We start from the raw sequence: 24052 nt of genomic DNA on the forward strand, positions 1-24052 counted from the left end.
GAATTTTTAATACATAAATTTTGACTCTGAAAATTGAAATCGTCAGACAAGATTATACCCCAAATTCAAGCATCAATTTCCCAACTCAAATTGATACCTTAATCCATAGACTGCAAAATTATTAATCAAATACTACTAATTTTAAGCTCAAGTAGCAAGATACTACAAGTATATATAAATACCACATTTAATTTCCATTAAAAAATTGCAAATGATTGAGTTTGATAAAACACCATATAATGATATGACTTATAATATGTACTTGCATTATATGCAAATTAAACGGTACATATAATTTGGAATAATTACTCAAATTAAGAAATCTAGATCCAAAATGTCCCACCCTTGATTTTCTCATGCATATTAATTTTTCTTTAAAACATTTTGAAAATCTCTATTTTTCCCGCTTCTTAACTCGATCACATAAATTAGTTAATTCTACATAATACAAATGAAGATATAGACATTATAGATGGGATTCGAACACGAGAAGAAAATCTAGAAATTGAAGCTATACAATTAAATACAATAGAATGTAACAGCTGCAAACAATAAATATTTGCATTGCATGTCTGTGATTTTTGTTCAATAAAGCCATCATATATAATTAATTTCACACAAAATCAAACAGATCTACTGTTATCAACCGACCCCTCACCCCAAACCCAATGTGTATATATATTATACATCGAAATCACTTCTCAAAATATAGTAGCTAGTTTATTTTTACCAAAAATAAAAAAAATATATAAAAAGATTTGTTGCATATATGGGTGAGTTTGGATCTTCATGTTTTTGGTTGTGGAGAAGAAGTAGGAGAAGAGTGGAAGATCAAAAGCAAAGTGAGAAAAGCTGTGGAATTGCTACTTATTATGGAGATTATGGGATGGAAGAAAATATGTATGGGGAAGAGGGTTTTTTCCCTATAAAGGAGCATGAGAGAGTGGTGAAGGAAGCCATGGAAGAGAGAGAGAATGCAGTGTTGAAGATGGGAAAGAAGGGTTTCACCTTCGGTTTGAAGAGGAGACAGAAGTATTGAGGGATTATGGGTTTGAAAGTTTTTCGAATCATGGAACTGGAATTGGAATTAGAATTGAAATCGAAATTCTGTAATTTGAAGTTATATATTCTAGTTCAATTTCAAATTATTGTTTGATAAGTCAAAATTTAAATAATACTACTCCATTTGATACTGATTGATTTGTAACTGAATAATTTCTTAAATTTTTTAGCAACGTTATGCATTATATATGATCTTTTCCGTTGCTTGTAAGAGTGTGCATTGCTTGTGCGCATGCAGTGTATGTAGTATGTGTGTGCACAATGTGTGAATATTGTGTGCAGTGTGTGTGTTTGCGGTATCGTGTGTGTGTAGTGTTGAGTGTGTAGTATGTTTTGGGAGGTGCTTGATTTTTACAACTATCTGAAATCTTAAATAAGTATTCAATTTAGTTATAGAATTCAAATTGTGAAATTGAGAAGAATTCAATTCCAAATATAAACATTTTTGTGGTATTAAACAATAGATTTTCAATTAAAAACTTTAATCTCCAAATTCGCCCAACTCTACCAAACAAACTCTATCTTGAAGTTATATGACCAAAAATTATCTAAAGTATAATTTTTTTATTATATTTTATTTATTTATCTTTCTACCAAATTCTACTTCATTAATTTTGAAGGACTTCAACGGACTTCATAAGCCGTTTTCATACTTTATAATAAAAGGACTTCAAAGTGTCTTCGTTAATGATTTATTTTATTTTTTATGGTGGAAACTTTTCAATAATTAATTTAAATTTGTTATATAGCTCAGTGTTTAAACTAAAAGTTGCTGCGGAATAGTATTTGGATGTGTGATATTCTTTGAAGAATAAAATCAACGCATAATGGTAATACACTATATAAGTAAGGAATTTTATTAATTTGTCGATTCGAAGATCTTGAAGATGTAAATGCAAATTACCAATCTTTTATAAGCGAAATCTACTTATTTGATTGCAACATTCTATTCACTCACAAGAGCAATTAAATCAATAGGGAAAATGTGAGTTCTTAACATTAATTAATTATAACTTTTCTTGGTATTCTCTTAGGATTAGTCTGGATATAGATAAAACATAATTATAGGTTATTGCTTCGGAAAATTGGAGTTTAAGTCTATCCTGACCCGTGACAATTCATATTATATGAATTAATTTTGTTTGATTCTTATCCCATTGAAAATATAAGATTAGAGAAATTATAATAATTAATGAGGATAGAATATGTCAATCTTCTATTTTATCAATTGAAAATTGAATACGACACTAGTTTTCAATTTAACGTGTGTTCTATTTTGGGCCGACCCAATGCAATATGTTACAAGTAGTTGAAAGGGCCCTTTGGCCCAATAAAAAAGATTCCTCTCGCATATTCACTACGGTTCAGCACATAATAGAAGACCAATATAAAAATTGTACCATACTCCTTCAATCTCATATTACTCGATTTATATTTGTTCTCAACTATCTACATTACTTTATTCTAGTTTGACTTATTTCATTAAACATCATTTTCATCTCATGAAATACTTTTCAATTAATTTGGGAAGGAAAGAGTATTACTAATTTAGAGGAATTTTATTGTGGGCTCACAAACACTTTTCTAAATCAAAATTTCTTACATAGAATAGTATCCACTGCCGATATCAAAACAATATGATTTCTTCTCAATTTCGATATATATACCATCAGTTAGTATTCCTCATTTTCTTTTCTTTTTTGGTTTGATCATGGGTGTACCGAACTCATCTATGACGGAATCCGACTAATCCTGCTCTACTGGGTTTGCGGATTAAGGCCGAAAGTCTCCCAGCGAATGATGGGGTTTGAACCCGTTTTTTCAAAAAGTATAGTCTCGTTTTTTTCTGTCCATCTATCAAAATTAGTTCAAGACTAAAAATAGAAAGTTACTTCTAAGTATTATTTATTTTTTATATTTCTTTCTCTTATCTTATCTAGATTCTCTTTCTTAATCCTATTTTATTGATTTTATCTTTTCATATTTTATTAATGTTACATAAAAACTCATGTCATTCACTAATAAAACTATTTTTTATGGACGGGCAATAAAACTATTTTTTATGGACGGGTAGAGTAATTTTTTTTTATCAAGCAATAGCGCCATATATATGCTATATTAATGAATAAGTAAATAAGGCTTTAATCAAAAGTTCTGTGCACGCTCCAAAACACAATGACAAATGTGTCATACTTTTTCAATAAATAAATGTATATATGTGAAAATTATATACCAACCATTATTACAAATAAACTCCTTCAATTATGGGTAGTTCGTTTTAATTTATCTGTCACCCTCTTGCAACAATTTTCAGCACGTTTACGCGGAATATGAACTACATAGAGTGGCTCAAACCATAGGTAGCCAAGATTGACTACAAAATTAAATAATTGCATAAATTAAAATCTTGCAAATTTGTTTATAGCAAGAATCTTCTGTCTTTAACTGCAGATATGATGTATGGTCATAAATATCAATGTGAAGATCACGGTAAGGTCAAGATTCTCCTTCTTTTGTCTTCACATTTCATAAAATCGATCCCGGCCAAACATTATTATATACATGCATTATATATGCTTTTACATGGTACATATGCATGTCTATGCTTTGTACCTTACATATATTTTTATTAGTGTTATGTATCAAATATAGAATTGCGATGTGTTTACCCTAACAAAAGTAAACGTAACTTGCTCGTACGTGTAACTCAGTTGGTTTTCAAGGAGACAATTGAATATAATTTCTTACGTTTGAATCACGATAGTGGCAGTCTGAAAGTTTCACCCAATCTCGTGGCTCCTTGTGCGCATGCATTAGGTCCGAGACCACTTCCTTGAGGAGCAAATTGATATCAAACTGTGATTAACCCTCTCACTACTTTATCAGACTCGGGTGTGGGGGCCCTTGGGGTGGATGGCTTGTGGTAATATTGGACGTCAATCAAAATGACATCACATTATAGGAAGTGAAATGATGTTGTAAATCATTAGATCAAATCATTTCATTTGTTCATTTTTGTTTACGCCGTATAAACGTTATATAAGTCATCAAGCTATAAAAATGCTGAAATCTTGATTGTTGTAAAATCAGAACATATCAATCAATAATACAATATTTTACCTTGAGTGAACCAGAATTTGATGAAAGTATAGATTATATGTTTAATATTCTCATATATCATCTCAAATAAAAAATTGCTTACATGTACTTATATAAAAGTTTGATCTAAACTTAGACACATGTACGTGTATTGGGAAAAAATTGTAAGAATTAGAGCAACCAATTGAAATTTCAAGGGTTTGGTTGTAATGGTGGAGTTGGAAAGTGCGATACCCAGCGTCACTTCTGCCCTCATTTCTCTAACTGCTCCCATATATTAATATTATTGAGGTGTTGCTACAAAATAACAAAATTAATGAGGTATATATATGTGCCAAAAAATTATAGGAAAACTAAATGTATTTACACCAGAGAATTATATATGTGGGCGGTGTCATCAATACGTTTATATTTGGAATTATATTCATCAACGGCATCCCATGCCCATTTTATTAATACAGTCTCTGTATTATTACTTACTCGTTTCTCATTCTGCACATTTAAAACAGATCTTATAAACAAAAAATAATACTAAAGGAATGGAGAAGAAACTTCCTTATCTCCATCGATCATGTGGAATTTTTGGGTATAATTAATTTGTCAGGTTATATATTATTCTATTTGTTTTTACAATATTGCAAAAATGCTGAAATATTTTGGAAAAGGGTAGTTTTTAATAATTTTCACATATTTGAAATAAAGTAAAAGGAAAAAAATGATAGGTCCAAAAATGAGTTTTGGTGTAGAAATCTTCTTCAACCATACACCAAACTCAAACCCATTTTTGGTGTTTTTTGTTAAACAACACCAAATATGGTGTTACTGCAAAAATTTTGTGAGACAAAACTCAAAAATGGTGTAAATTTTGAATTTTGTGTAAATGGTTAGAGTAAAACTACTCTTTGGTGTGACGTATATCCAAAAATGGATTTGAGTTTGGTGTAAATGGTTGGAGATGGTCTTAAACCCCTAATTCCCTCGTCACTGTGTACGCCGGTGACCTTTAACCATGGCATGTTCCGGTTTAAACCGCGGTTCTAGTTTAGGATGGTACGATCTCATTACACATAAAAAGAAAAAAATAACAGAAAATATCACAAAGTTTGATCAAAATATAATATTTTCTCAATTCTTTTACTACAATTTAAATCACAAATCAAGAAGTTTCAAAAATTCGTGATTGTCCCACGATAATTTTTTTCCAAAATGGTGGGTTAGCACACACATGTAGTGATGTAACCTAAAATTATACCTACACCAATTCAAGGTTATTCTTGTAGACGACGACACTTCACCCAAACAATACCCAACATATCACTAATATTCTGCATCAAGACACTCCCTATAAGACAAATGACGAAATTAAAAAAAGTTCATTCATATATTATATACATATCTCCATAGCCAGAGATTAGAACAAACATAAATATAAAAACCCTAGCTAATTAATTAGTAGAGTGGTTGAAGCAGTTACAGAAAGAATGTCTTCTTATACCACACCCCCTCAAAACATGTCCAATTCGTCACCGTACTCCCTTCGTCCTATCATAGTTGAGACATTTTTTTGAGACAAAGACTAGAAAAAAAATGTTAATCCCTCCGTTCCATAGTTGTGAAGACGTTTCTTTTCGGCACGCGATTTAAGAAAAAATGTGTTAAGTGAGTTAAGTAATGGAAGAATAAAGTAAGAAATGAAAAAGGTAGAGAGATGAAGAGTGAATAAAGTAAGAGAGAGTAAAGTAAGTAAGTTGACTTTTACTAAAAAAGAAAATGACTTCACTACTATGGAATATACCAAAATGATAAAGTGACTCTACTACTATGGAATGTATGGAGTATGTAATTATAGAGAGAGAGAATAGGTACAAAATGAAAAATGTGCGTGGTAATTATGAGTACTATCGTACATGAAAATGACTAAATTATGATAGAACGTGATCTCAAAATGAAAAAAATAACTTAACTATATAGAACAGAGGAAGTACATTCCTTGCACTAAAAGATTACCCCACCAAAAAGCCTAAAATAATTCCACCACATTAGTTAATCCAAAATCCAATAAAAAAACCAATTAATAAACAAAGCATCCAATAAAATCCATCTTCTATAATAAGATGGAATGTAACACTCTCTCCCTCCCAAAATACACACACAACACACACACAATAGCATCGAAGAATGAAGATCTATCCGAAAACGAAGAAGCCGCAGCAGCAGTGGAAGCCCTTCACGGCTAGGTACTGCTGCTCGGCCGACGACCGCGCCAATTTCGGCAACATGAGCAGCAAGAAGCCGCCTTCGTCGACGTCCAACTCTTCGTCGAAGAATCTGACGGCGCCGGCGCAGATGCCTTCGTTCAGGAAGCTGTCCTTCTCCGACAGCAGCCTGAGGTCGACGTCGGGCCGGCTCAACGAGGACCTGGCGCAGACGTTCGCGGGCGACTTGTACGACTTCCAGCTCAGCGAGCTGCGCGGCGCCACGCAGAACTTCGCCGCCCATTTCCTCCTCGGAGAAGGAGGGTTTGGTAGGGTCCACAAGGGTTATTTGGAGGAGGGGCTCAAACCCGGGCTGAAAGCTCAGCCGGCTGCGGTCAAGCTGCTCAATATCGAAGGCCTCCAAGGCCACCGCGAATGGCTCGTAAGTTTTTAAATCACGAGAGATGGTCGAATTCTGTTTCGTATAAAAACTGAATTATAAATCATGACGTTTCAATTTTTTATAATTATTTTATTCGGCTCGTTTCATGCGAAATACACGATGATGTGACATGTTAGGATGATACATGTGTGAGTGACATACATAACATCGGCTGCTAATTCATTGCGCATTTCGCCAAAAATGAGATGGATGAGATGATTGCTAAAAGTGCAAACTTCGTGATTCATAATTCTATTTTTGAAAAGCGCACGTCAGACCAGAATTTTCCCTTTATAATTTAGTTTATGAAAAGCGCAAGACAAACTTCGTGGTTTCTAATTTAGTTTTTATACATCTACATATTATACTAATATTTTTTTCTTTAAAGAAATTCATGAAATATATACAATAACTTTGTATTAGCTTGGCTTGAATTATTGGCATGCTATACTTTGTTTGATTGTCATTATCTATTGGAAAAAGATGCTTCTAGCTAGCCACATGCAAAGATTGATTTATATGCCTTGATTAAATAATGAATTACTATATATTACTAATAATTTACACTAACATTATGAATTTGTTGTGTGTTTGAAGGCGGAGGTTATATTTCTTGGGCAGTTGAGGCATCCCAATTTGGTTAAGTTGATTGGCTACTGCTGTGAAGATGAAGAAAGGCTTCTTGTATATGAGTTCATGCCACGTGGAAGCTTGGAAAATCATCTATTCAAAAGTAACAAAACATGACTTTTTTTCAAAAGTTTAACACTATAATTGCAAATATTCATAATTAATTTTCTGAATTTTTGGTGTGTGAATTCTGTATAGGAATGTCTGTGTGTTTGCCATGGGCAACAAGATTGAAGATTGCTATAGGCGCAGCCAAAGGACTTGCTTTCCTACACGGTGCTGAGAAACCAGTTATTTACCGCGACTTTAAGGCCTCCAATATTTTACTTGATTCGGTGCGTATTTACTTTCACAATCTGAATTACCCTAAATATATATTGCTGATATTTACTTTATATTTTTGTAGGATTTCAACGCTAAATTATCTGATTTCGGACTAGCAAAAATGGGACCGGAAGGTTCAAACACTCATGTTACCACTCGTGTGATGGGGACATATGGTTATGCCGCTCCTGAATACGTCAACACCGGTAATTTTCTTTTTCATCAAAAACCTTAAAATGAAATTATTTTTTTTTGGGCAAACAAAATGAAATAATTTTTGTGTTCAAGATAATTTATAAAATAAATATTGGTGCAGGTCACCTAACCACAAAGAGCGACATCTACAGTTTTGGAGTGGTTCTACTAGAATTTCTAACAGGCCGAAGAGCGATGGACAGAAGTCGGGCCGAACACGAGCAAAGTTTAGTGGATTGGACCCGACCCTATTTGACGAGCAGTCGGAAAATGCGGTGTATAATGGACCCAAGATTTGCGGGTCAGTACTCCGTTAGAGGGGCAAGGGAAATGGGCCTTTTGGCCCAACAATGTGTGAGCTTGAACCCGAAGGACAGGCCCAAAATGCCTGCGATTATCGAAACGCTCGAAAACATTCAAAATTTGAGGGATATGGCCATCACGAACGGGCAGTGGCCCGTTACGCCTAAAAACAGCCGAAATGACAACTCGGTTGGCAAAGGGAGGAGGCAGCATAGCCTCGGCTGTAGAAGTGCTGCCGTCGCCGCCAGCCCAAGAACCAAATAAATTGTTGAATTATTATTAATATTATATATATGTGTATTTATGTAACGTATATATGATATATGTTTTGTGAAAGAAAAGAAAACTAAGGCATGCTTGAATTGCCGATGTACTTGTCTATAATGTGAATTATGCTATAAATCTGTGAGCCTTCTAAAGATGCAATTTTTATAGTTCCACACTCACACACACTACACTCTGAGTGAGTGTAGAAGTGAAGCAAATAGAATGAAGAAATTAGACATTACAAGATCAAGATTAAATTCAGACTTCATCTCCGGCCCGGAGGCCCTAATCGCGCTCAAGCGTTACATGTCTACCTCTGTCATAGTAGGCTGCTGGCAGAATAACTCAAATAAGGGACAATGACGCTAAAACATAAGATATGTAGATTGAATCTGCCAGACAAATGCCACCATAACTACTACTCAGAATGCAGATAAAGATAATGAAAAACCTTTTTTGAACAAGAATCACATACGCAACAAGAAAATTTCGACACTATGGAGGGTAAAAGTGTGAAGATCTTTCTGAGTAGTCTATTATCAAAGATTATCCATTGATTAGCAGTAAGGCTAAAATTCATTGTCTCATCATATAAAAAGTACTACATCATATGTATCTCTGTCCAAAATTTAACCCATCACATGACAATCATACTCTCGCAAATCTATGCATTGGTATGGTGAGAATGAATCTTCAGTTGCCCTCGAATTTTGGGTCCGCTGTCACGTAGTGGTAGGCAATCACCAGAACAAATATGAAAATACCAAGAAAATTGGCAAAGAAGCCCAGGTCTTGATCATCAATCATCTGTTACAAAAGATTGATAAAAGGCATATTTCATTAGTAACTCCTCGAGAATCAAAGATCCCTTACTGCCATTGACAATTTGCAAAAGCAGCAAGACACAACCTTGAAAAACAAACTGGTTCTAACATCTAATGTATTACTATTAACATTTTGATAGAAAAAATAGACTAATATACAGTACTACTTATCATCCATTTGCTTCGACTGATTCACAGTTTCCAAATGACTTACCTTTCATTCTTATAATCAGTACACTCATCTATGATTAATTTCATGAATGTCTTCTCCACTTTCCATCACAAGAAACACATAATGTATAAAAGTGTTCAGTTCCTTTATACCAACCATCTACATTTTATAACTAACAAAAGGGTCCCAATGATCCTAAACACATTCAGAAGCCTGCCCAAAACAAACTAGTATCCTTCATTTATACTAATTCACATTGACCAATTCACAGAGTTTAGTGTAAATAAAGAATCCAGTTATAAAGCGAATGGTGGGCAGGTGACAGTTTTCTCATGAAACGTTAAACTTCTTCAAAAGTCAAGCCTTTTCCACCTGCCTCATGGAAAACTTTTAACGGTCCAAAGGATCTGAACCGAAGGCCAAAAACTCCTCAGTAATACCAAAGCAAACTATTCAGGAGACACTTTTAGGTTCACAATTTACAATATGATGTCAAATCAATTAATCTTTGTTGCCTATAATCACCTTTCCTCCAACTATTTATGTTTTCTTTGCTCAAATGAGTGTGAATTTTGTGCAATTTTCCATTTCATCATCCAAATAATGAAATTATAACAGATCATTGACCAATTCTTAAAAATCCTTGGATTCATCCGCAGATAATAAAAACTTTCGAAAAATACTTTTATGATCTTCTAAGGCAACTCCTCAAGTCAATGGATCGGTAAATTGATACGCAAAATAGTAAATTAACAAACAAGAAGCTCAAGCTCATCATATACAACATATCCCAAACCACATAAAAGCATGCACTCAATTCAGTGATCAGATCAAGGAATCGCAATTAAATAACAAAATTTCCTTGCAAACATGAATGTGAACTTTTAAAAATCGATAAATCCGAATGTGAGAAAAAAATATAAGTGAGAAATTTAGGATTCTTACTTTGATCGGAGAGGAATTGCAAAACCGGCGGCGAAGCTCAGATCTGTAGAGCTGCAGACTGCAATCGAAAACTACCGAATTCTCAAGTCGTTGCTGTGAACTCCTATATATATATATATGTAGCCAATACGTCGACGTTTAGTAGCTCTATGAAACTCAACGTCGTCGTTTTGAGGGTTATTTCTATCGTGGGCTATCGTAATTAATTTTATTGTTGGGCTGATGATTTTGAAAAATGAATTACATAAACATGGATTGATGATCATCATGATCAAAGGAAGGAAAATGAATGCAAATTCTCATTTAATTTTTTAAAAAAATTACTACTATATTTTTAGAAAATTGTTTATATGATTTGATCCTAATATTTTGCTCTCATCGTCCAAATAAAAGTGACAAAATTGTTTTTGTTGCAAAGATTAAGAAAACAGGGAGTAGTCGTTATGCTTCAATGGACAAACTATAATTTGGTGGAAAGAATCTTAAGATCAATTAAAGGTACAATCAACAAACAAGGCAAAGAATTTAAAAGAAGAAATAAGTGAATCTCACAATGTAATCTACCACTATTCTTCGTAGCTGAATAACTAACTCTATGCCTCGACTTCAAACTCTGCCCCAATCGGAAGGTGATCGCTGGGGTGGAAATAATTCGGCAACCCGCCACTTACATCGGGGGATTCTGCTACTGGAAGCTCAAGATAGTTAACTGGTTTTACACCCTGATCAGGGGAAAATAAGATGTAGTCAAGAGTGCCTGTGAATCCGGGAGTGCAGTTTGTGAACTCCGGCTCCCCTCCTGCAAATGCATACACACTTGCCAGTGGGATCGGCAGATCATCCATGCTCTCTGGCCCCATGCCACTCGTGCCCGAGACTAGGTATTGGTATACCTGGAGTAGTTTAAGCATTTTTACAAGTAAAGAACTATTGTTCGTGATTTGTTTGGCAACTACCCCTATGATCAATGATACTGCATCTAAGTAGCAGGGAGGGTGTCATGACGATTCTTGAAATAGAATGTGTGTAAATTACTTAAACTGACCTGATCTCCGGGAGTTGAATTGAAGTCCCCCGCGACAATTACTGAGGGCGAGCAATCAAACTTTTTGGCTACTAGCATTTTGAATTCTGCTAGGCGCGAAAGCAAGTACTTAACCTGCGCAATTTTCACATCGGCCCATTCTGGATCCCTGCAGAAGATTATCGATAATTATGGGGTAAGAACCTCAGTAACATATTTATTCTTTCTTTGTAGCTAATATGCGTTAGGGATATTTAAATTTACAGATTTCTGAAAAGCAGACCAACTTACCAGTATATATGAGTGTTTGCGATAATAACATAGTGAAATGTAGGATTTTTAAGTCTAAAAGCAGCCATGGTTCCTACACAGTCACGCTTTAATCTTACACGAGGATCATTTGGATCCCCGCGATCTTCTGAACTCTCTTTCTCGGAACCTGAAAATCAAATGCAAAACTGTAGACTTTCTTGACAATCACGTATGTAATCAGAACATTTAAGGCCTGTGATTAACTAAATATTAGTAGTATGCAAACAGTGGCAAGAAGCAATTTTGAGAAGGTTACCAGATTTTGTCTCCTCTTTATTTCCACCAACTAGCAACTTATTGCCATCATCTGAAGATGATGTTTTTTCGTCGTCAACTGTAGCCACCAAATCATTGTAGTCAATTTTCTCTTCTATGACCAACTCTGCACTAATTAGAATAACCAACACTATAAGATCAATGTACTAGGAAATCATCACATGGCATACATACAGCTTGCTAATTATCAGAAGACTAATGCAAGTTTTAAATGTTTATAAAAAAGTGTATCCTCCACTATATGCAGAAGATAATTGGTTCAGGTGAAATAGTAATTAACGAGGTTACTAAGAACTTGCAATGATTCAGACTACAAAATTTTACATAAATAAGTTTTAAAAATGCTAAAATTGCTATTAAGTATTTCTCCAAGCACTATGCATATCCGGAGTAAATGTAAAACTGCAATGAGAAAGTAAAGAACCAACATACTTATCCTGTTTATAGAAAATTCCGCATCCATCTCTTTTTTTCCCACTTCTTTGAATGTAGATACTTGAATAGCCAAGGGTCGCCATATTGTTCTTATAAAATGTATCATACTCATCGACTTCCTGATATGTATGTAAACCAATTCTTTATAATAAACAACAACAAAAAGGATGGATTAAATGAAGAATTCATCACTGTATTAATATTTTATTATAAACGCGGGAAAATGATGTTTACCTGTAGACAAAAAAAATCTGCTTCAAGGCTCTTAAGAACTGTGAGAATGGCCTGCGACCGGGCTTTCCACCTACACATAAACTTAGAAATATGAAAGTATTGCAATATAAAAAACATTTTACTCATCATTTGGCAAAAGAGTTTAGAGACACAAGGTGCCCCATTAAGTTAAGTATTTGCTAGAGAACATACTTGAGACTAGGACCCGGTGAATGTGGAAATATAATGCTTTTCACGTATGCCTGAAAATATGACAGTTAACTGATAAAGATAATTGTACCATCTTCCAATAGCATAGAGAGAATAACAAAAGTGTTCAATGAAATAGAGTGTGTGGTTGATCTATTGCACAGAAAAGCCCTTTATGGAGGGATCATAGTTAAACAGCTACATAGAATTGTCTCCATTCTTGGAGGGATCATAGTTAAACAGCTACATAGAATTGTCTCCATTCGTAGCTGGTAATATAATGAGAATTGAGAAGACAATACATTATGAGAAGAAGCCATCTAGAATAATACTACTTGATTCATTTCAGCACCGATAAAAGGAATCAAATATGAAACTCCTTAATATTAAATGGAGATATGCTAACTACACCAGAAGTGTTGAATACGAATAGACCAAATACTTGAATTAAAGCAGCTTGCTAAACCATAGTGAGATTACAAATCCATGTTCATATATCCAATCGTCAAGTAGGATTAATCTTCATCTCCCTAGCAACAAGGATTTCTCTGTTTTAAATATAAATGAGTATATCGGAGAAAAGTAGCAAATGTGACCGATTTAATCAATAGAATGAGCAAAAGAATATCATTATACCTGTGCCAAAATATTATACGATACAAGCCGGAATTTGAAGCCTGGTATATTGAGCAGAGGGCAATCGGAGAAAATTAAGTTGCAATAAACGAACTAAGGAAAAGAAAGAATAGAGATCAAAGAACATTATTGTGAGACACACACACCATCTGTTTTACTGATTGAAGTAACTTCACTCTGCTCAACTGGAACAAACGTTCGACATATTGGTCCAGGAGCTGTGCTCATCTTGCTATAACGAGCTGCGCTGCAGATAAAATAAACTTCAGATTACCCCATACAATAGAAAAGAGGAAAAAAGGTTTACAAACCGCAAGAAAATCCCCTACTATGCAATTGAATCAATCCACAAACTTCACTACTAATACACCCTGAACAAGATAATTACACTTAAAACAATACCTAATATAGCACAAAGTCATTCACATGCATTAGTTCTCATTATTAGTATACTACATAAATTCCCCCCAAATATGCTAAACCTTGTCACTCTAAATCTCTACTTAGCATCCATTTCTCCATTAAAACTACAATATGGTAGAGGAGAAATTAACTAGCCTTTCCATCAGCACCTTTTTCCTAATGATTTTAAAACACAATTCTTCTACCGGGTGATTGGATCCCAATGAAAAAGAACATTAACATGAACCACTAAAGCTCCATTGCCAACGTTACAAAGAAAAACACACACAAACAAAACAATTGCAATTTAGATTTTCCACAACAATGAGTTTCGTGTGAATGGAACGTGGTCATACCTGAATCGAGGAGGCAAGAAGGAGCACCTCAGCATTGCCTTTGGAAGCAGTTTTGCAGAAACGCAGAGTCCAATTTGACGAATGCGAAGCTCCAGTTTAGATTAGGCACGTGATATTCACGTGTCTTCCATAATTGGGTTGGGCCTATCGTATTAATAGACTGGGCTTCAACCCAAATAGTATTGGGCTTTTACTGCAATTTTCATTTCCAAAACTATATCCACATTATTAAAAATGTCTTGAACTATAAAATTTTTAAACTATCAATTTTGTAGTATTGTCTTTGTGGCACAAACGATGTTAATATTGAGTCATGTAATTTTAAAAATAAAAATTATTGCATCCAATGAACTCTATCAAGATTCAAGAGGCTAAAATATGCATTTGTGATATATTTTGATACAAAACCAATAGTTTGAGATTTAATTACGTATATAGTTTGGGACATTTTTTATACTACTCCTTTCATCCCATAAAATTAGTCATATTTCATCTTTTGTTCATCCCATATAAATAGTTTGTATCCATTTATAGAAGTCTTTTCTCATTTTCTCTTATTTGACATATCTCTATGAGACAGATGGAGTATCTGATTAGTTCTCCGACCACTTGTTTTTGATAAGATGTACTTAACTATCATATGCATAATCTTGATGACAAGTAGTCCTACACGTAATATATATACTGATTGATGGATTGATCATTTGATTATCAATCCATTTATTTGTCAATGAATTTGATAGTGAAATTTCGTAGAACATACTAACAAATTCCAGCTGGGGTAGAATTCGCCATTGATAATTGTATGTGGATTCTTCTATATTTCTAAATAGAATTACGGTAATTGATGATTTTGCATGTCGTTAGACGATGAGAATAGAAATTGAGTACTTGAATGTGACACGTGAGAATGGACTAAGAGCATCCGCAATGGGCGGACGATGGCACGCCCGATGGCACGCATCGTCCGCGCCATCTATCGTCCGCACCCATTGCGGGTGCGTGTCATAGGGCGCGGACGATAGTCGGGCCCTATACTTCGGTCGCGGAGGATAGCGCGGACTATGGCCATCGTCCACCCCATTGCGGTTGTCGCGGACGATGGCCGCGGACGATGGTCATCGTCCGCGCCATCGTCCGCCCCATTGTGGAGGTCGCGGACGATCGACGCGGACGATGCCACGCGGTTTTGATTTTCTATTTAAATCTCGTTTCTCATTCAGTTGTGCATACGAACATATCGACTATCTCTTTACATATTCTCTCTCTACATCCAACCAAAATGAAGTGTGGGCTCGTAACCGCCGTCGCTGAGTTTGCGTTTTTTTTAATTCGCATTGTAATGTATTAATTTTTATTAAATGAAATGAAGTTTTTGAAATTCTTATTTTAATGTATTATTTTATTTTAAATTCGTATGGATTTTGTAAATATTAAAAAAATGATGACGTGGCGCGCCTTAGGTCGCCCCACTGCAGGTGAGGAGGTAGGAGGATAGAACTGCTGACGTGGCGCGCCATAGCGTGCGCCTTAGGGCGCCCCATTGCTAATGCCCTAATGATAGAAATAAATAAAACAAATATATTACTACAAGACACATCTGCTTGTCATTAAAAGAGATGTTATTGATTTATCCTTTTATTTTTGAAGAATATTACAGTGAGTGGTATTTTCGAACTTTTTAACCAGACAACCGAGAAATTGTGAAATAATTTTATCAAAATATGTGATAAGTGTTAGTCTATGTTACTCTAGTATATTTCATTTGATTAAAACTACCATAAACAAAACAAATGTCCACGCAATATTGCAATATAAAACAATTAAACATCCTAAATTTGTAGCTAAGAAGAAGAGGAATTTATAGATTTGATGAGATAAAATAACGTTCAAATTAACCCAAATCCATCTAGTTGTTCGTTTCACAAGAGAGGTTAGTTTTTTCAAGTAGTTGTGGTGAATTTAATTGTCAATGAATTTCTATTCGATGCAAGTTCTTTAAAGCCAAGTCATAATAAAAAAAAATATTTACTACTCCTCTTGATGTTCAATCGTTTTCGGTGTGGACCAATTTCCATTATGACATCAACATTGAAGTTTGGTATTAGAAGTCTCAACCAATGAAATTTTTTTGACATGTTAGAAAAATTAAATTAAAGTTAAACATCTTAATCAGTAGGATGCCGACTGATTTGTTCAGAAATAAAAGGATAACTTATACAAACACCACTACACAAAAAGAGTAGTACATTAATATTAGGATTAGATGCTTGTTTTATTAAAGGTGGGGGTGATTTTCAAATTTCGCATCATGGGTGTGTGAGTACTTAATTAACAATTAAGTAGGAGGATTAAATTAATTGAAGTTTTATTTAATTTTGAGTACACTAAATTTGTATGATCCAAATTGTTAGGTTTGACATTGACATTATCGACAAAAACCGAAGTCACATGAACTAGTTATTGCCAGAGACTGACCATGCAATGTGCATTTAATTAGATACTAATTATAATTCAACTATTAATGATATAATTAATTACTTTTACCATCATTATTGTTCAACCTTTTAATCAACATCAGTATTGGCATTTTATATTCAAACATGCACTGATTGATGCATACTAATTGGTGGATGATAATTATTTGGCCCCACTTGAGCACCACCACTAATTGTCAATTGCCAAATACTCCTATAACAATTATCAACAAACTAAAAAAGGATAAGAATTTCTTTTTGTCATTTTAATCCACACACCAATAAAATTTTTTTATTTTGATTTGAATAGTTAGCCACAATTTTAAAAGTAAAAATAACACTTCTCCCCTAGGATAAGAATTTCTCTTTGTCATTTTCATCCATACACTAATAAAAGTCTAAATAATTTGAATAGTTAGCCACAATCTAAAAGTAAAAACAACACTACTTCCCCTAGAGATAAGAATTTCTTTTTGTCATTTTAATCCATATACCAATAAAAGTCTTATTGTAATTTTACAATAAATGGTAAGCTTCATTATTATATATACATAATATCATTTATGTTTTATTAAAATTAGTACATAAAAGTGATATCCAATGCTATTTTTTTAAGACTTTTTATAAAATCTGTATAAAAAAGGAACTCCTTATCGTGGATGAAACTACTATTAGTTTGCCGATTTTGAGTTTTTGGACGACTAAATTCCATGTTTTCATAGTTTCGACATTTTAATGAACAATTCCAATTTTCAATTTTGCTATAATGCATGTAAAAATTTAGAGGCACTCAAGTGCATGTATCTGCTATAATTAAATTTGTACTATGTGAGGCAAAATTCATTTCAAAAGCAACAAACACTAAATAAAGATCAATAAATTCTACTTGAGGGATTGAACTCATTAAGCGCACTATTTAATTTATGTATACAACTCTTTACTCAAAATTAATCATCACTGAGATTAAACCTAGAAAATAAAGTATTGATTAATTAAATTGTTGAAAATGACGCGAGTCCTAACTATTATTCCAGCATAAGCATTAATATAATCACTTAAAAAACTTGTGGTCTACAGTTTGTCACGTGTAATTTTCATTTTTATTAATTAAATAAAAAAAGATAAAAAAAAACTACCAAATTAGGGTTTTAGATGAAAATGTCAATATAGTGTTTCGAAAATATCAACACAATGCTTTGAGAATGTTAACACAATGCTTTGAGAATGTTAACACATTGCTTATATTGACATTTTACATGTATTATATTGACATATTTTATATATCATGTTGACATTTGTTGCTGTACGAAAAAATTGAAATTTTTTAAAAAATATTTCAAATTTTGACATCGGAACATATGCTAGTGAGATCTCGTTAGAATCCTTATTAAATTATCTTTAATTTGATATATGTTGTGCGAAAAAATCATTTAAATCGAGAAAGTTATACGTATTTTAAAGTTATGAGATATTTTTCAAAAGTTAGTTATAACTAATTTATTGTAAATTGACATTAATACCCTTATTGACGTTTTTTATCGTATTGACATCCTGGGGCTAATGATCTAGGACCTTAATTTAAGTATCTAATGACTATTATTTAGTTGTAGTTAGCAATTAAGTATTGAATTAGCAATATAACACTCCCCTACTAATAAAATGTAAAATTACATAGTATTATAACTATAAATGGTTATGATTTTAATTAATTAATTTATAACGAATTGTCACATTTATTCATGTGCATATATCGACAAGAGTCTTCAACTTTTCGGCAACCTTTTTAATTCGTTTGACATTTTCCGTGACACACGGCTCGAATCTAAATCTTCATTTTTAACTAATTTAGTTATAACAACAATTTTTACCAACAATCTAATTTATATGAGGATCTTTTTTTATATAAAACGTGATGAACATTTCAATTTGTATGGTCGACGAAATATCCATAGACCATAGTCAAATTAAAACTCGAAATAGTAAACGTGTCTTACATGTGAAAAGTTGCATAGTATTGTAAAAATAGCTGATTAACCCGTATATCATTGCAAATTTATTTCTACAAATATAATTTTTCATCAAGATTCATTATTTAATGTTTCCAATCAAACAATTAGATTTTTTCCCAAAAATAAACTATAACGGTTTTTCATTTCATTTTGTGACGACTCGAATCTCCGATCTATTTATTGAAGTGTCAAGTGTGAGAAACATTCTGGAGAAGTATCATTTTATAACTATGAAGTTAACAGAAACATTATTTTACATCAAAATGTCATGCAAAAAGTACAAAAACACAGTTGTCCATATGCAAAAGAGATTAAAAAAAGCCCTACCCATTTGAGAAAAATAATAACCTATATAAGCTCGATCGTAGAGCAACACCATTTTACTCGACGAGAATAAGTGTCGGCAGCATCCTCTCGGGTTCTCTGCTCACAAATATAAAAAAATCCGACATCCAAAAAGCTGTTAATATAGTTAGCATATCACCATTGTTTCCTTTTCAATTCATTTCCTGCTGCTTATTTTGTAGCCTGAGTCTGATTTCAGCTCCAAATGCTCAAGCTCCGAAGTGGGCTTTCATTTGTTTCAGCGTTTTTAATTAAAGGTACGATATTTTTTTATTTTGTTTTTCGATTTTCAAGAATCCCAAGCAATTTCAACATATTCCATTTTAGTTCCTTTTGTTGCAGTCTTTTCTGTTTATGGAACAGTCAACAGTGTCGTAATCGAGCTGAAGATAGTAGTTTGATTTGATGCTTGAACTAATTCTGGTAGAATGATATGTTCAACCGAAAAGAGAAATAAAGATTCGAGCTTTGTTTGTTGATGGCTAACAAACCTTAGTAGTATAATAATATGAAATGGGAGATCTAAAGATGTCATTTTTATTGTTTTCATGTGCAGAATAATGAGGGGGGGCTTATTGCAATGGCTGCTCATTGTGATGTATGCAGCGATTTTGGTGAGAATTGAGAGCGTTTATGTGAATATTACCTATGTTCAAGATGCTGTGGCAAAAGGGGCAGGTAAAGATTGTTTTTTTGTGCTGAGTTGCGTTATTTTCTGAATGATTTTGTGAAGCAGTGTTTGATTGGTGTGTGTTGTACTCAGTGTGTTTGGATGGGAGCCCTCCGGCATACCATTTCGATAAGGGATATGGAACGGGAGTTAACAGTTGGTTGATTCAGCTTGAGGTTTGGCCTAATTTGAAAATTTTATTTGGTATTGGATGGTCTTGAAAGTTCGATTTTGTGGTGGATTGTGTGGTTTATAGGGAGGAGGATGGTGCAACAATGTGACTAGTTGCCTTGCTCGTAAGGGAAACCGGCTAGGCTCCTCGAAGCAGATGGTTAAACTGCTTCCTTTCTCTGGACTTTTGGGCAACAAGGCAGGGTTCAACCCTGGTATATATAGGCTTTGTTCGATTTGGAAGTTCGTTTAATGTGATATGCCTCTTGATTGGTTATTTCATGATTGTTGGCTCCACTTTCCAGATTTCTATAATTGGAATCGAGTGAAGATTAGATACTGTGATGGATCGTCGTTTACTGGTGATGTTGAAGAAGTTAATCCCGTGAGTCTTGATCAATAGCTAAGCTGTTGAATGATGAATTTGTGAATAAATTTTTAGATACATTCTAGTAGGAATGAATTATAATTGTTCGTGTTCGTGTGTATGATTAGGCGACAGGACTTCACTACAGAGGGGCAAGGGTGTTTCTTGCTGTTATGAAGGACCTATTAGCAAAAGGACTAAAGAGTGCTGAAAATGTATGATGGTTTCGCCTCCGAATATAAGCTTTTTCTAGCTTGGATAAGCCCGTTAAAATCATGTGTACGCAGGCTATGCTATCTGGATGCTCGGCTGGTGGACTAGCCGCGATTCTTCATTGTGACAACTTTAAGAATCTCCTTCCCATCGGCACAAAAGTGAAGTGCCTTTCGGATGCTGGTTTTTTCATAAATACGTAAGTTTCATAACCTTCCGTTCGTCAGACTTGCCTGTTCCCATTAGTATCAACATTCGTCGTTTCTCATTTTGTTGGAACAGGAAGGATGTATCCGGAGCTCAACATATAGAAGCTTACTTCAACGACATAGTAACAACACATGTGAGCCGTCACTCTCTCCCACTCTCACTTTTCGATGAAATATAACACTTTGTTGATGTTGTTCATCGACTAATGTGCAGGGATCTGCGAAGAATCTGCCCCCATCGTGTACCTTGAGAATGAAGCCGAGCCTTGTAAGATATTGTTCCATGGCGTTTGGTTAAAATTATGCATCCGGCTGATGATGATCATGTTGAAAAAATGCAGTGTTTCTTCCCACAATACTCTGCAAGAGGAATCCGGACGCCCCTTTTTCTTTTGAACGCTGCCTATGATTCATGGCAGGTTAGAAAGAAACATCACATTTTAGGCAAACTCTATCTGCTTCGCCTCCCTTGTTTATCGTCGTCTCTCTGAACCAGATAAAGAACATCTTGGCTCCCGCTGTTGCTGATCCACGAGGGCTCTGGCACGGCTGCGAGGCAGATATACACAACTGCTCTTCCATTCAGCTCAAAATCATGCAAGGTAAGTTAAAAGAGGAAACAGTCAACAAATTTTCTAGAATACTAATCCTTTTTTTGGTTTGTTTTAATCAGCTTTCAGATCAGAGTTTATCCAAACAATAAACGGATTAGGGTTGTCGATATCTAGAGGATTATTCATCAATTCTTGCTATGCACATTGCCAAACTGAAATGCAGGAAACCTGGTTTAGGAGTGATTCTCCAAAGTTGAATAACAAGGTCATTTTTGGTTGATTCTTCTCTTACATGTTTGTTGCAAATCTTCTCATTGCCATTGAAAGTGCATTATTGTTTGTGCAGACGATTGCGAAAGCTGTTGGAGATTGGTTCTACGATAGAAGCCCGTTTCAGAGGGGGGATTGCCCCTATCCTTGTGACAGGACTTGTCACAACCGCGTTTTTGATCCACAAGAGCACCCGTTGATATAGATAGGTTGTCGATTTGAGAGGACGCATCGATGATCGTTTAGAGTTTATATAGATAGAAATATACATAGGATTACAATGTTACTTCATTAGAGAGGGGGGAACATAGAAGATTTATCAAGATTTATGAAGAAGGGAAAATAAAACAGGCTTGCAGGATAATATTGAGCTCCCTGTAACTCCTTTTGATTGCATTATCAATGTAAAAGTATACTTATGGAACACATGTATTGATTACATTATTCTTTTTAAAAAACAATTTATTAATGAATAATTGTGTTGTAGTTGCTGGTGTTTTAATTTTTTTTTATTACAACTGGGAATACATAAGCAATAATGCAATCAAATTTGAATCAAATCAATAAACTGCAACGTTATATTATCCTATCTTAAGGGCCCGTTCGGTGTTCATTAATTGAGCATAATTGGGTCAAATCATGAGAAAGTCTTCGGTTCGGTGTTCACTAACTATCTATGCATTGCCCTAGTTTATAGCTGCGGCCCGCACTGTACATCTTGACTTTAGGCTGAAATAATTCAGGCGGAGCACTTGATTTTGGAAATCTTGTCCGCTACAATTCACCAAAATTGGCGGAGAAATGACTACATCGTCCCTCAACCTTTTGGAGTTCCCACCATTTACACAATATGGTGCATTTGAGGGTTCAAAAAAAATATTTTCCAAATCCCAAAAATATGGCCGTTTTTTCCCGTTTTTTCTGAATTTTTTTGATTTTTTTTTATTTTTTATTTCCCCAAAATCATCTATAAATACACACATTCATCATCCATTTATCACATCAAATCATCTCTCATTCATCTCTCATTCATAATTCTCATACAAACTATCAACACATTCATCCCCCACTCAAAATCTCAAATGGATTTCACCCATATTATGGCGGAAGCGGAACGCGAAGAACAAGAATACTACGAACAACATCGTGCCGCTTACGAAGCATATGTCGCGGCGAATACCCCTGCTCCTCCTCCTCAACGAACCAGATCAAATCGACGGTACATCCATCGTGACCGGGAGGGAGCCCACGAAAGGCTCGTTGCCGACTACTTTGCCGACCAGCCGCGGTTTCCGGCAGATTACTTCAGGCGCCGTTTTCGCATGTCAAAGTGCTTGTTCATGCGAATTGTCAACACATTGTCCGCACGTGTTGAATACTTTCAAACAGGTGTAGATGCAGCCGGCCGGCAAAGTATCACGGCGTTGCAGAAGTGTACGTGTGCCATCCGACAACTCGCTACTGGGCAAACGGCCGACATGTTCGACGAGTATTTGCATATCGGTGAGTCCACTGGAATCCTATGTTTAAAGAATTTTTGCGAGGGCGTTCGTTCTGCTTTTGGGGATGAATTCCTTCGAGCACCCACCACTGATGATTGCCAACGGTTGCTTCGTCTTCACGAATCAGTCCATGGCTTTCCCGGAATGCTTGGCAGCATTGACTGCATGCATTGGAGGTGGAAGAATTGTCCGACTGCTTGGAGGGGGCAACACTTGAGCGGTCACAAAGGCGGCGGCCCAACGCTTATCCTTGAGGCGGTCGCCGACTACCGCCTATGGATTTGGCATGCATATTTCGGCGTTGCTGGATCCAACAACGACTTGAATGTGCTATATTCGTCACCACTCTTCAATGATGTGATGAATGGTGTAGCACCGGCGATCGACTTCACCATCAACGGAAATATATACCGCATGGGTTACTATCTCGCCGATGGTATCTACCCAAGGTGGTCGACGTTCGTGAAGACGCTCCACAACCCGCACGACCCGAGACGGGTTCTTTTTGCGCAGCGTCAAGAGTCAGCGCGGAAAGATGTCGAAAGAGCCTTCGGGGTCCTTCAAGCTCGATTCAACATTGTGAAGGCCCCGGCTCGGCTGTGGTACGTGAATAATATCGCCGACATCATGTTCACGTGTATTATATTACACAACATGATTATAGCCGACGAAGGGCCGAGGGCGGCTAGCTTCTACGACGAGGACGAAGCCGGAAGCTCAACAGCGAGGTCTCCCCTACGCCGAGGCGAGCATACGACGGTTGGCGAGAGGATCGAGACAAGACACACAATGCGCGATACTCGAATCCACAATCAACTACAAGAAGACCTAATCAACCACATGTGGGCGAAATTCGGCAACGAGTAGTGTCATTTTTAATTTTTAGGATTTTAATTATGTAATTTTTAATTTTTAGGATTTTAATTATGTAATTTTTAATTTT

At 35.1% G+C, this 24052-nt stretch overlaps 3 protein-coding genes across 4 annotated transcripts; 2 read left to right on the plus strand and 1 right to left on the minus strand.

The window, feature by feature from the left end:
* The first annotated feature begins 6286 nt into the window (after positions 1–6286).
* On the plus strand, positions 6287–8612 carry LOC121778204 (probable serine/threonine-protein kinase PBL15). The gene is made up of 5 exons (XM_042175515.1): positions 6287–6798; positions 7396–7531; positions 7627–7763; positions 7835–7958; positions 8069–8612. The coding sequence occupies exons 1-5, from the start codon at positions 6340–6342 to the stop codon at positions 8512–8514; spliced, it is 1302 nt and encodes a 433-aa protein (XP_042031449.1). The 5' UTR covers positions 6287–6339; the 3' UTR covers positions 8515–8612.
* A 2265-nt stretch (positions 8613–10877) lies between these two features.
* LOC121780447 (carbon catabolite repressor protein 4 homolog 4-like) lies at positions 10878–14396 on the minus strand. 2 transcript variants are annotated; one of them, XM_042178081.1, is made up of 10 exons: positions 14323–14396; positions 13711–13806; positions 13565–13605; positions 12932–12981; positions 12740–12809; positions 12503–12624; positions 12051–12181; positions 11774–11921; positions 11504–11651; positions 10878–11351 (listed from the first exon to the last, which is right to left on the minus strand). In XM_042178081.1, exons 2-10 carry the CDS (start codon positions 13790–13792, stop codon positions 11052–11054), a joined length of 1092 nt encoding a protein of 363 aa, XP_042034015.1. In that variant the 5' UTR covers positions 13793–13806; positions 14323–14396; the 3' UTR covers positions 10878–11051. The 2 variants fall into 2 exon arrangements, with proteins under 2 accessions (XP_042034015.1, XP_042034014.1); XM_042178080.1 differs by having other exon boundaries at positions 13711–13811; positions 14323–14390.
* Positions 14397–19125: 4729 nt separating this feature from the next.
* Positions 19126–22083, plus strand: LOC121780038 (pectin acetylesterase 8-like). The gene is made up of 13 exons (XM_042177559.1): positions 19126–19410; positions 19710–19831; positions 19917–19999; positions 20080–20209; positions 20300–20379; positions 20490–20576; positions 20649–20773; positions 20857–20917; positions 20998–21051; positions 21125–21202; positions 21280–21385; positions 21457–21602; positions 21684–22083. Exons 2-13 carry the CDS (start codon positions 19714–19716, stop codon positions 21810–21812), a joined length of 1197 nt encoding a protein of 398 aa, XP_042033493.1. The 5' UTR covers positions 19126–19410; positions 19710–19713; the 3' UTR covers positions 21813–22083.
* Positions 22084–24052: the final 1969 nt, after the last annotated feature.

This window comes from Salvia splendens, chromosome 19 (assembly GCF_004379255.2).
Source record: "Salvia splendens isolate huo1 chromosome 19, SspV2, whole genome shotgun sequence".
NCBI classification, from domain to species: Eukaryota; Viridiplantae; Streptophyta; class Magnoliopsida; order Lamiales; family Lamiaceae; genus Salvia; species Salvia splendens.

What these genes read in the sequence shown, in the direction of transcription:
- LOC121778204 (XM_042175515.1), top strand. Translation starts at nt 6,340, where the DNA reads ATGAAGATCTATCCGAAAACGAAGAAGCCGCAGCAGCAGTGGAAGCCC. An exon ending in CCAATATTTTACTTGATTCG is followed by an intron (nt 7,764 to 7,834) that starts GTGCGTATTTAC and finishes ATATTTTTGTAG; the next exon opens with GATTTCAACGCTAAATTATC. An exon ending in TCCTGAATACGTCAACACCG is followed by an intron (nt 7,959 to 8,068) that starts GTAATTTTCTTT and finishes ATATTGGTGCAG; the next exon opens with GTCACCTAACCACAAAGAGC.
- LOC121780038 (XM_042177559.1), top strand. Translation starts at nt 19,714, where the DNA reads ATGAGGGGGGGCTTATTGCAATGGCTGCTCATTGTGATGTATGCAGCG. An exon ending in TGCTGTGGCAAAAGGGGCAG is followed by an intron (nt 19,832 to 19,916) that starts GTAAAGATTGTT and finishes TGTTGTACTCAG; the next exon opens with TGTGTTTGGATGGGAGCCCT. An exon ending in TCAGCTCAAAATCATGCAAG is followed by an intron (nt 21,386 to 21,456) that starts GTAAGTTAAAAG and finishes TGTTTTAATCAG; the next exon opens with CTTTCAGATCAGAGTTTATC.
- LOC121780447 (XM_042178080.1), bottom strand. Translation starts at nt 14,357, where the DNA reads ATGCTGAGGTGCTCCTTCTTGCCTCCTCGATTCAG. An exon ending in TAAAGAGGAGACAAAATCTG is followed by an intron (nt 11,922 to 12,050) that starts GTAACCTTCTCA and finishes TTTGATTTTCAG; the next exon opens with GTTCCGAGAAAGAGAGTTCA. An exon ending in GCAAACACTCATATATACTG is followed by an intron (nt 11,652 to 11,773) that starts GTAAGTTGGTCT and finishes AATCTTCTGCAG; the next exon opens with GGATCCAGAATGGGCCGATG.